The sequence below is a fragment of the Filicampus tigris genome, chromosome 10 (assembly GCF_054856515.1).
Source record: "Filicampus tigris isolate MCC_2025a chromosome 10, RoL_Ftig_1.0, whole genome shotgun sequence".
Classification (NCBI taxonomy): Eukaryota; Metazoa; Chordata; class Actinopteri; order Syngnathiformes; family Syngnathidae; genus Filicampus; species Filicampus tigris.
This window is the reverse complement of record NC_141226.1, coordinates 12,776,018-12,788,043: the sequence shown is the minus strand read 5'-3', so window position 1 is coordinate 12,788,043 and position 12,026 is coordinate 12,776,018. Positions and strand designations below refer to the sequence as shown.

Genomic DNA, 12,026 nt, shown 5'->3' with positions numbered 1-12,026 from the left:
ACAGCTAATGCCATTTTGCATTCTGCGATTGATGGTCTATTCATTCGAATCATATCTAAAAATCACAATGACACAAAAATCTCTCAATTCTACACAATTCTAAATGTCGGGTGGCCACAGAGTGACCAGGGGTGGTCATGGCCAGCATGTAGCTCCGCCCCTGCCTGTTCTTTTATAGCAGCATTCTCAGGGAAAGTCTGGCATCTGTGGTGCTCTTTCTTGGCATGAAGCCATACTGCTGCTGGAAAATCTCCACTACTTGTCTCAACCTGGCCTCTTCTGCTCTTTCCCAAGTTTTCATTATAGCTGATCGACTTGATTGCTGTGTGGTTGCCACAACTTTGCACATATTGTTTGTAAAAAAAATTGGCACTAGCACATTTTTTTCCTCTGGCATTTTCTCATTCTCTAAGATCATGTTGAAGAATCTTGTAAAAAGAGTAATTATAAGCAAATCATTAGCCTAATAGCGTGCTTACCTGTGTTTGAATGTTTATGGAAAATCTGGGAAAAAAATCAACAGGTAGAATCTGGTTGCCTGGAATAAATATTTCTACCACGACCTGGATGAATGCGAATCTGTACAGATATAAGAAAAAAAGTAGCATATGCACATTGTGTTGTTTTTATATAGTTAAAAATGACTGGCAATTATTATGCAATTAGAGACGGCGTGGCATAGTGGTAGCTTGGTCCTTTCCCAAACTAGAGGTTGTGGGTTCGATACCCGGTCCTTGTGACCATGTCGAAGTGTCCTTGCCTTGTGCAAGTCTCTCCTGTTGCTGTGTCATCAGTAAGTGAATGAGAAGTCATCGTGAAGCACTTTGAGTGCTTTGCAGGTGCAAAGACCAAGACCCTTAGACTAACAGCTGTTAGGTGATTAAGATAGTAACAAATTCATGAAAATAGAATTAATAAAAATATAACAACCTTTCTTAATTGAAAGAAAACATATATGAATGTATAGTATGCAAACAAAATACACAGAATAGTGACCTATGGACATCATAATCTCATCAAAAAGGAAAAGGGAGTGATGTTTTAACATTTTTGAGTCGAATATATATATATATATATATACATATATATATATACATACATACATACATACAGGTCAGTAAATACAGCAATTCCCGTATATTAAAAATGAATGAAATACAAATGAATATTCTTTATAATTTATTATCAATTGACATTTTAAGATTATTTTATTGTATTGTTAACATTTCACTGACATTTAGACGAATTTTCTCTCATTATCTTGCCCGACTGGACGACATCACGTGATTGCAATCGTCATGTGACAATGACATATTTTTTTATGACAAGGACCAGGCACAAGCTGCATGGTTACGTCATCTCTTGCTGACTTCTACCCTCTTGAATGATTACACACATTAGTTCTGCATTGTTAAAGGAGCGATTATCGAGTGTTGGTGTGATTGTCCCCCAGGGTAGGACTTTGACTCACTTTCCCAGCATGCCTTGCGTGTTGCTGTCCAGCGAGAAGGAGTGACTGTGTAGAAAATTCGGCCGGGCGACGCTTTTTGACATTCAACCGAGTGCTCGCTCGCTACTATGCATTTTTATCGTTCCAAATAAGGACAAACAACAACAAGCGCGGAAGGTGACGTTTGTTGCTCCAGCGATGCCGCTCTTCGCCACCAACCCATTCGATCAAGATGTTGGTAAGTGGAATCCCTACCGGGAGGATGCTACATGCTAACATTGTTTGGCTAATGTCTCGACTGGCCGACGGCTTTTGTTTGAGGCGTCTCATACGCACCGTCGCTACCTGTAAACTTCAAATTGTGTGCCAAAGCGTCGTTTGACACGGCGTAGAGATACACGTCAGTCCTGTCGTGAGTTTGTTGTTAGCTCTGTTAGCTAGGCTAGCGTTGCAACCCTGACACATCAATTCACCAACGAACTGCGAATGAACAACAGAAATAAAAAAAAACTGTAAACGATGCATTACCCGGCAAAGACACACACACACACACACATTTTTGCAATTTTGGTATTTGTCGGCAAGTGAAATCACTGCGAGCCATCCTTTTAAAGTTTTCCTTCTTGTGTTTATGAAGTGCTTCATCCGAGTGTAGTCAGTGCAGGTGTACAGTACGGATATAGCTGATTTTTTGGGTAATATGTACAATTTAGATAATTCAAAGTCAGCACCTAATTAACATATAATCAGACTTTTAGGTGTACGCAAATACTCTTTTTATTGGCGGTTCACCTTAAACTAATCAACCCAATCGCTTAAATTAATTCTCAGGCTTTATCTTTCTAATAAAGGTATCCCAATATTATACCTTTTGTATATGACTATAAATCAGCAGTGGTTCACATCAAGTAAAGAACTAAAATATTTCATTCTTAACATTAGAAATTAAGAATATTTTAAAATCTGATCTTTTTCAGCCGATAGGCCTACCGGTCATCTGAAAATCATGGAATCGGCCCCAATTTCCGATCATGTTGATCGGATTGGGACAACCAAACTTTGTTATAGGGCTGGGCGATAATTCAATATCAATATGTCTCGTTATAATCCTGATCAATATCAAATGCCTTCGATAAATTGTTTGATAGAAACAAATCAGGAAGCAAACCCCAACCACGGCATTGCGCATGTTGTAGGCATGACTACAGTGTGGTGATAGATTTTTGACACAATTACAAGCATGTATGAGGACACAAAGAAGAAACCACTCAACAAGCGAACAAGATGTAGGTATGTGACAACTGACTCGTTTCCGCCATCTTTCGTGAGGCCTTTTTCGTGTGCTCTATTCATGGGGTTAGGGAAGAAGCCCCAACGCAAAAATGCGCAAATACTTGACACCAGCCCCCCAAAATATGCATAATTGCCAATATTCATATTGTCTTCCAAGAGGCAAACTTGTAGTTTGCATTTTAAATATGTTGTGACACCAGTCCTGTGACTTTTCGTATTTCAAGTAATTCATCTCCATTTGATATGTATACATATTTTAAATTGACTGCCCTGTTCATATGTTTTCTACCCATAGAGAAAGCAACCAGTGAGATGAACACAGCAGAGGACTGGGGCCTCATCTTGGACATTTGTGATAAGATAGGACAGTCACGTAATGGGTCAGTACACTGTTTGCTATATACTCTTACAAATGTGTTTCATGTTTATATGTAGAGGAGGTGCAACAATTAATCCACAATTTTTCGATCAACAAAATTAATGTAATTATTTGGATTCATCGATTCATCGTTTAGATAGCTCGTTTTATTTGAAATTGTCTAAATCCTTAACAGTAAATAATACTCTTAACAGTAAATTTGCTCAGATTTCTGTAGTCCTTCATGGAAGCAGACGAACACTCATTGTGTTGAATCAAAATAAACCGTTGCAACAATCTGCTTTTACTTTGAAAAACAATGGTCAACTTTTTTTTGCCAATTTTCTTATGTTAGGAACCAAACCAGTTACTGAATCTTAATTTTTGTTTGTGCATTTTCTGCACTGTCAAGTTAAAATAATGTACTGTGTTTGACTGTAGGGAGAGAAATAAAACTTTTTATCAATCGACAAAATCATCAGCACATTAATCGAGTATTAAAGTAGTAGTTGCAGTTCTAGTTAAATGCATCTGTTGCTTGACAGGCCCAAAGAATGCCTCCGCTCTATAATGAGACGAGTGAATCACAAAGATCCTCACGTGGCCATGCAGGCACTCACTGTAAGTACACACATCTCAAATTAAACACGTTCTTTCTCCTCAGCAAAAATGAATGTTCCTTAGCAACACTGAAATAGTGTCGCGCAAAGAATAAGGCTTTTGAAAAAATGACATATAAATAAAACTTCACACACTTGATATTGATTTATGAATTTGTAAAACAACAAACCCTAAACTATTAATATTGTGTGCACGTTCTGGCAGCTTCTTGGTGCATGCGTGTCAAATTGTGGCAAGATCTTTCATCTGGAGGTGTGCTCGAGAGAGTTTGCCAGTGAAGTCAGTAACGTCTTAAATAAGGTATCCAAATCTCTGTGCGCATGTTCTGACTTGATAGCATTACGCCGCTTCTAGTGTGATTATTCCTGCGCCTAGGGTCACCCTAAAGTGTGCGAGAAGCTGAAGGCGCTGATGGTGGAGTGGGCCGAGGACTTCCGCAACGACCCCCAACTCAGCCTGATCTCGGCCATGATCAAGAATCTGCGCGAGCAGGGCGTCACATTCCCCGCAGTTGGCTCCCAGGTCAGACCACATCCCGGAAAGCGTTCTGTTGGCCGCCTTTGGATTGAGTACAGCGCGTGACCCTCTTTCTCTCTCAGGCGGCAGAGCAGGCAAAAGCGAGCCCCGCCTTGGTGGCAAAGGATCCCGTCACTTCCTCAAACAAGAAAGAAGAAGAAGACTTGGCCAAAGGTAAAGTCAAGAGGCTCCTCGAGGCTTGTGCCATTAAAGTTGGTGAAAATGTTAAAATAAAGTTGCAAAATAAAACGGCATCAAAGAGACGGGTGGTACAAGCAGCAGGCACTACTTACTTTCATTTCTTGCTGCTAAGTGTATCTCAATTTGTCTTTAATTTGCATATTGTCACTTTCCAAAGGAAAAAAAACGTGTGCCAGTTTTCTTTACATGCGAAAACCATGATAACAATAATGCTAATAAAAATCATTATAAAATGCACAAAAAATTCATAAATAGTTCAAGATTTAAAATTTTCAGTAAAAAAAATACATACCTGTATATTGTCACTATCCTGTGAAAAACACTTGTGTCCATTTTCTCTTCAATTTTCTTATTTTTACGTGAATCATGTTTCCCACGTTACAGACATAAATAGCATTAACATGAAAATTAAAAAAAGATTCCAAAATTGGACATAAGTGTTTTTCACAGGACAGCGACGATATACATAGTCTTGATGAGTATTTTGGAAAATAAAACTTAATACTTAAGAAGCATATTTATTTATTATTTCTTTTTATTTGGGCCACCATTTGCGGAATCTAAAAATACTTCTTTGTTAAGTCTCAAAATGTCTTTGCCGTAACTGCAGCCATCGAGCTGTCCCTGAAGGAGCAGAGACTGCAGACGCAGACCTCCTTCTCCGGCCTCTACCCCAACACCTCCGCACTGACGGCCGTGCACAAGTCGGACGGACGCAAGGTGCGCGCCATCTACGACTTCGAGGCGGCCGAGGACAACGAGCTCACCTTCAAGTCGGGCGAGATCATCACCATCCTGGACGACAGGTCAACACACGCACACGCGGCAGCAGCATGAGCGTCGTGTGACTCAATACATGTTCTCTTCATTTCAGCGACCCCAACTGGTGGAAGGGGGAGACGTATCAGGGGGTGGGCCTGTTCCCCTCGAATTTTGTCACTGCCGATCTCACAGCGGAACCTGAGATGAGTACGTCGTACACACACACGGAAGACAATTAGTAGCACAATAATGCATCAATTAGCACAGTTCATCATGGGAGTTGTTTCAGTCCCACCCGTGATATCGAGACCATATGAACAAATTGGTTTATATGATAAAGCCTTAAAATACACTTGAAAAAACGTTTTAAAACCCATTGTATTCAAAGATGAAAACACAAATATTTGAAGGTGTTTTCAATAAGAAAAATAGCCAGCTACAGCATTGTACTATATAAAAACATATACCTGTAGTAATAACATAGGGCTGGGCAATAAACTCAGTATCAATATATATCATGATAGACACCGGATCAATATCAATACAAAATTGCACTCAATATAATATCGATTGCAAATAAATAAAAAAATCAGGAAGCAAACCCAGACCTCGTCATTCTGCGTGCTGCAGGCACAGGCAAGAGTAGAAGATTATGATGTTGGATTTGTGCCACAATTAGAAGCACATAAATGGAAATTTGGCGCTGTTTTACGACTAGGTATTTTGGACGATATATTCCATTTTGTAGTTGTTTTATTTATGTTATCTTTAAGTAATTTAATTGTTTTTAAAATTATATATTTAATCAATTTAATTTTGTATTTTTAAATTTGAAATAGGTTAAAAAAAAATTAATCTTTATCGATAGACTAATATGAAATACGTACATCATGATTCGCCCAGCCGTACTAAGTTTAGCTGAAAAGATACTCAGTTAAAATTTAAATTGATCAATTAATTTGACTTTTTTGTAGATGTTTAAACTCTTGTTTAAGGGTAAATATTTTTTTAAAAAATTACCTGAATTCAGCCTTTTTCCTCCGGGTCCTTATTTTGAAAAGTTATAATAATAATATTCATTATGTATGATATCAACTCATATGAAATACTGATATTGTGATACTTTTCTACTATATCGCCCAGCCTTAGTATCATTTAAATGGACTGTGAATAATTGACCAGTTTGTGCATCATGTTTTGATGCTTTTATTCAATAATTGTGCAGTTCCTTCTCAGATGTACACCTGTGAGTATTGCTGAAGGCTCTCTCTGCATGTGTTGCTACTGCTTGTGTCACTCGCACATTGAGGTACCAGTAATTTAATGGAATTTAAAAAAAAAAAAAAAACAGTTTCATTGAGTGAGCATTAAAGTACCCCTCACACATGCTATCATCACACTGAATATAGTTGAACACTTTTTAACACAAAAAGCTATGTTATACGGAGTCTCCTCGTGTCACAGTGAAAACGGAGAAAAAGACGGTGCAGTTCAGCGAGGACATCCAGGTGGAGACCATCGAGCCAGAACAGGAGCCTGTTTTTATTGATGAGGTAAAAGGAAAAAAAAAAAATGGGACTAGTTTACTCATCCGGGCTTCACCGTGCGTCAATAATTCAAGCGGTTGTGTTAAAAATGTACTTTTAGGACAAAATGGACCAACTGCTGCAGATGATTCAGAGTGCAGACCCCACGGACAACCAGTCAGACAGTGTTGAGCTGCTGCAGCTAGAAGGTGAGCTGCGTGCTCAAGAGTGGTCGTAGTAGTCGCCGTAAACTGGTGCTAGTAATTCAAATAGTAAATGCAATACATAGATGCTTGATGAAGCCAGTGAGGGAAATTGAAGTTGTCAATGGATGAATACTGTATTTCCACCTGTAACGACAACAAAACGTGTGTTGATATATAGTATGAGAAACAAAGTACAAATACAATTAGCGCACAAAGGCAGGATTAAAAAAAGTTTAGTTCTAATCCCTCCTAAAATCAGGCATGCAGCAAGTTTTTTCTTTCTCTTTTTTTTTCGTGAATTTATTTGGTTACAAAGGAGTTTAGAGTTGCATGTTGGTGTTTTGTAAGTAGTAATGTAGTCTGATTTTAATGTACGTGTGCGCAGTGTGAAATCTCATTTTCTTGATATGCACCAATGAAATGAAACGGTGTGCATGCATGTATGAAACATGTTTGTTTGCATAGTAGTTTTATTGCACATGAAAAGGAATTGAAATCAGTTAATAGTGGACAAAGTTAATTGTTGATAGTTTTACTAAAAGTGAAATTAAACTAATTACAATTGTAATTCAAATTTAAATGAGTTTTCATTGAAATATTTACATTTCATTTGTGGTTAGAGTAGTAATTGAAATTGAAGAGAAATTAAAGTCTCCATTTTACAAAAATGTTAATGTCAAATGTGTAATTTGATTACACTAACTGAAATAGTAATTGTCATCCAAATTTTTGTTGAAATTTAGAAAATTGTCATAGAAATATACATTTATTTGTACTTTAAATAGAAATTTGAATGCCAATTAAAGGTAGGTTCCAATTGCACTTTCAACTGAAATTCAAATTGTAATCAAAATTGAAATAGGTAATGAAATGAAATTCCCTCACTTTACGACACAGTTTGCGCTCCTTTAGTGGTGATGTAACTCGAATTTTTAAGCAAGGGGCAGCACGCCGTTGTCTATCGCTAACCTGCACTAACACAGCAGAAAAGTCTGAATTGCAGTCAGTATTTAGTATAGTAAATAGTGAATATAGAATCATCGTAAAAGTAGTAGTCGCGTATGTAAAGCGTTGTAACTTGTTTCTATCTCAGGAGCGTGCAATCAAATGGGACCCCTCATTGACCAGAAACTGGAGGACATAGATAGGTACTTCCCATCAACAAACATTCACAAAGTGTCATAGCCAGTCACTGAGGTTGACCTATGTTTTATTTGCGTGCACCCGTGACCAGGAAGCACTCTGAGCTGTCGGAGCTCAACGTGAAGGTGATGGAAGCTCTGTCGCTGTACGCCAAGCTCATGAACGAGGACCCGGTGTACGCCATGTACGCCAAGCTGCAGAGTCAGCAGTACTACATGCAGCCCCCCGCCGCCGCCACGCAACAGCAGGTGCAATGTACACGAGTCCCTCAGTCAAAAGCGTCAGCACCCTAACGCACGTTTGCGCTACCGCAGGTGTACCCCGCCACTCACGCGCCCACTTCGTACGGCATGAGTAGCAGCGGCGTGCCGGGTTACAACGTGCCCGTGGAGCAGCTTCAAGGCCAGACGCCTGCACACAGGTCGGATAAGACACCGCAACGCAATCACGTACACCCAGGTTAAGCCCGGTGAAATTTGCCCAGCAGCCAGCAATTGCCTTTCCGCTTGAAAGGGCAGTTCACCTACATGCCCACTTGGCGGCGCTACAACTACATTTTGGCTTGATTCTTACTTTCATTTAAATTCAATTTAATGAAACTGCTGATTGAAATCAGCAATTTTGATGCTGTTTTGAGACATTAAAGAGGAAGTCAACCCATTTTTTCAAGAATATGTTCTATGCAAGCCCGCTTTAGTTGAAACAAGGCATTCTGATAAATACTGCGCTTGTGGAATAAGAGTTAATCCACTCGTTTTTAGCCATGGGGCAGCCGTTTTGTCAATTCTGTCGACTGAAAATGACATCGCAACTGCTCAGGGCTCAGGTAACGACTAATCACAGCTGACCTGTTTTCTGAAGCTGAGCTTGGTCGTTAGCTGAGCATCTGTGATGTCATTTCCAGCCGACAGAAGTGACAAAATGGCTGCCCCCTGAGATGGCTCAAAAATGTGTGGATTTTACTAAACTCGTTTCCCACAAACGCAATATTAATCAGAGTGCGGTGTTTCAACCAGTGGGCCTGCTGAAAACACATTCTTGAAAAATACGTTTGGGTTGATTTACACTTAAAGTCAATTTTTCTACCTTTGCAGTCTTCTGCCGAGAAGACCTTCATTGTGACATTGTGTTCATTTCACCAGTGAGGCCCACCTGTACATGGCTCAGCCTGCCGTCTACGCCGCGCCGGGCAGCATGCCGTCGGCTGACGCTCACGCCTATCCAGTTCCCGGGACGAGCCCCGCCGCCGTCACGCAGGTGCTGCCTAACTATGGCGCCCCTTCTGGCCATATGGCGCCGCCCTCCGCAGAGCCGCCGCAAGCCCCCTACTCAGAGAAGGCCCTGCTATAGGCCGGCCCCCCTGCCCCCACCTCCACAAACATTCATTTACACCAACAGTCAGCATAGTAGTGCCAGATCAGACATTTATCTCATGTTTATTTTGTGACGATGCTGAAATCAAAGGTAAAGATGTCGACCCTCACGAATTTTCAACATGGCGAAAAATGAGCACAACTACCAATGTGCCCTTCATTTTCTGCAAAATATTTAACTAATACATTACATGTGTTGTGTTATTCTAAAAAGTTCAATCACACAGTCCTTTCACAGGAAAAACACTAATGGTCCCAGGTCAATTTGTCGCTAAGTGTCAGAAGTAGGAAAAAAAAATCCCAGTTCACATTGTCTATAAATTATTTGAATTATGAGTTTAAATTTAATTTTCAGTAATTATAATGAATAAATAATGTTGACTCATATTTCATCTGTAACATGTTTTATGATTTAAAAAGTTAAAAAAACAACTAATTTATTTTTCCCCAAGCCTCCTGTTTTATTCTTTTCCCGAATCAGCATTTCCCATTTCCTGGAAATGAAAAATAGCCCAGTCATCTTGTTTTGAAATGTGAAAACACGTTCAACTCATCAAATTCATTGTTTTTCTCTTGTTTCCATTGAAGGCAAACGTTCCATGCACAGTGGGTCAGTTTATGGCTTATTATTATTATATGGGTTATTTATAGTATACTAAACATATCCATCATTTCTTTGTACCACTTATCCTTACTAATTAATTTACGTTGAGTTTGTTTTTTTTCTGAAAATTCAACACATTTTTTTGATAACAGCAAAATAATTTTTATTTTATTAAAAATTCCAACCCTCCTATTACGTTGTTTCTTAGGAACAGCAATAATGGTCCAAGGTCATTTTGACATAAACATACTCCCCCAAAATATTGTGTCACACAACTAGCTCAACTTGAAAATATGAGAAATTAACCCATCTCATTTGTTTTTTCTTTGTTTGTTTTATTTACAGTATTATGTGTTGTTAAGCAAAGCAGACGTTTAATACAGAATGGGTCAGTTTAACCCACAAATGTGACAGGACATCACATAAATTTAATAAATACAAAGTATTCCCTGCTTTACATCAATGTAGTAAAATTATTTCAAATGAATTTTAAAAATGAATTACAAATCAATTACAATCATTCCGTATTCTATTCATTGTGCATGTGGCAAGACAACACACGGAGATGCTGATAATAGAACACCGCGTTATTTTGGTAATGATCTATATTAGAAGTGGGTAACAGTGGCAGTTGTGCTTTTTTCTGACGTCTGGGGAAAATTGGAAGAGTTCTGCCTTTTTTAGTTGCACTTTTTTTTTTTGTTATGTTGATGCAACATGTCCAATCTAAACTCTACAAAAACTAACGTGATTGCAGCCTTTGTACTTACTCACTACTGTGCTAACTGTGTCGTGCAAAAGTGGCATTGACTTTGTCTACATTCTGTATATGTTTTTCCAAGTACTGAAAACTGACGCCACTTTTATTTTTGGGGGCAAGGTGAGCAAAGCTAAGCATGCACATGGCTGTTGTAAATATTGGTTAGCACAGTTAGCGCTCAGCCTCAGAGAACTAAGTGGGAAAACAACAACTATGTATGTTTTTTTCTTTTTCTTTTGTAGAGTATTTTAATTTATGTATTGATTGTTATGCTATTTTAAAATGGCGAGAAACGGGGCAATCGGATGTACCTATTCCGGGAAGAGCAGAACAACGGGTGATGTTTCGATTACGCTTGTTGTACATTATAAAAGGAAGGAAATGTCTTCACGTCACCGTTTGTGATCGTCATATTGTAGGGTGAAAACACAAACAAACCTCCTTTTGTGCATTTCAAAAATTAACTGAATTATAATGCTTTAATTCCCTCTCAATGCTGTTAACACGACTTTACTCCACACAAGGTGAACTTGTGTAGGTGTTAGGAATGACTGGTGATGAAGTCATTAACTTAAAATAGAGCAACAGTGGAATCTCCTTCATTTATTTTTTACCTTTTTAATTTGTAAAAAATAGATTTGAGGGGTAATACATGTTAGGGTGTTGGATTGAAAGACAAGTGGAAGGTGCTGGCTTTTTTTTTTTTTTAACAACATGGTTACGATTGTGATTTTTTTTTTTTTTAAACAAACTCGTATTCTGCTCTTTGTAATGCATTCTTTTAAACATACTTATCAATTGGTATTCACAATAAAAAGACAAACAGGCCAAATGTATAGAACAGTGAATGTGTGGTGGTATCTTTGTAATTCTTCTTTTTAATTTTTTTTTTTATCTTAATTGAATTTTGATATGTAAATTTAAATAATTCACATTTTTATCTTAATTGAATTTTGATATGAAAATTCAAATTGCATATACAATTTTAATCAGTATTTATATTCCAAATACAATTTCAATTACTTTTTCAATCTCAAATGCATTTGTAATTCAGCCACAAATGTGATTTTTCAATTTCTAACAATTTGAATCACTATTTCAGTTTCAAATTTAATTTCAATGGCAATACAGTACTACACTATGATGATTGACATATATGCACATTTTGTGAATGAGTTGAATGCAAATGAGTGTTTCACTTACATTTACAGCT

The 12,026-nt window shown here is 38.1% G+C and overlaps 1 protein-coding gene across 1 annotated transcript; it reads left to right on the top strand.

The window, feature by feature from the left end:
* Nucleotides 1-1,330: 1,330 nt before the first annotated feature.
* On the top strand, nucleotides 1,331-11,654 carry stam (signal transducing adaptor molecule (SH3 domain and ITAM motif) 1). Its single transcript, XM_086042384.1, has 14 exons — nucleotides 1,331-1,688; nucleotides 3,039-3,123; nucleotides 3,647-3,722; nucleotides 3,927-4,022; nucleotides 4,098-4,244; nucleotides 4,322-4,412; nucleotides 5,050-5,245; nucleotides 5,314-5,408; nucleotides 6,666-6,754; nucleotides 6,849-6,936; nucleotides 8,027-8,081; nucleotides 8,168-8,324; nucleotides 8,391-8,497; nucleotides 9,219-11,654. The coding sequence occupies exons 1-14, from the start codon at nucleotides 1,649-1,651 to the stop codon at nucleotides 9,424-9,426; spliced, it is 1,530 nt and encodes a 509-aa protein (XP_085898510.1). The 5' UTR covers nucleotides 1,331-1,648; the 3' UTR covers nucleotides 9,427-11,654.
* The last annotated feature ends 372 nt before the right edge of the window (nucleotides 11,655-12,026 follow it).

What these genes read in the sequence shown, in the direction of transcription:
- stam (XM_086042384.1), top strand. Translation starts at nt 1,649, where the DNA reads ATGCCGCTCTTCGCCACCAACCCATTCGATCAAGATGTTG. An exon ending in AGAAGAAGACTTGGCCAAAG is followed by an intron (nt 4,413 to 5,049) that starts GTAAAGTCAAGA and finishes CCGTAACTGCAG; the next exon opens with CCATCGAGCTGTCCCTGAAG. An exon ending in AGCCTGTTTTTATTGATGAG is followed by an intron (nt 6,755 to 6,848) that starts GTAAAAGGAAAA and finishes ATGTACTTTTAG; the next exon opens with GACAAAATGGACCAACTGCT.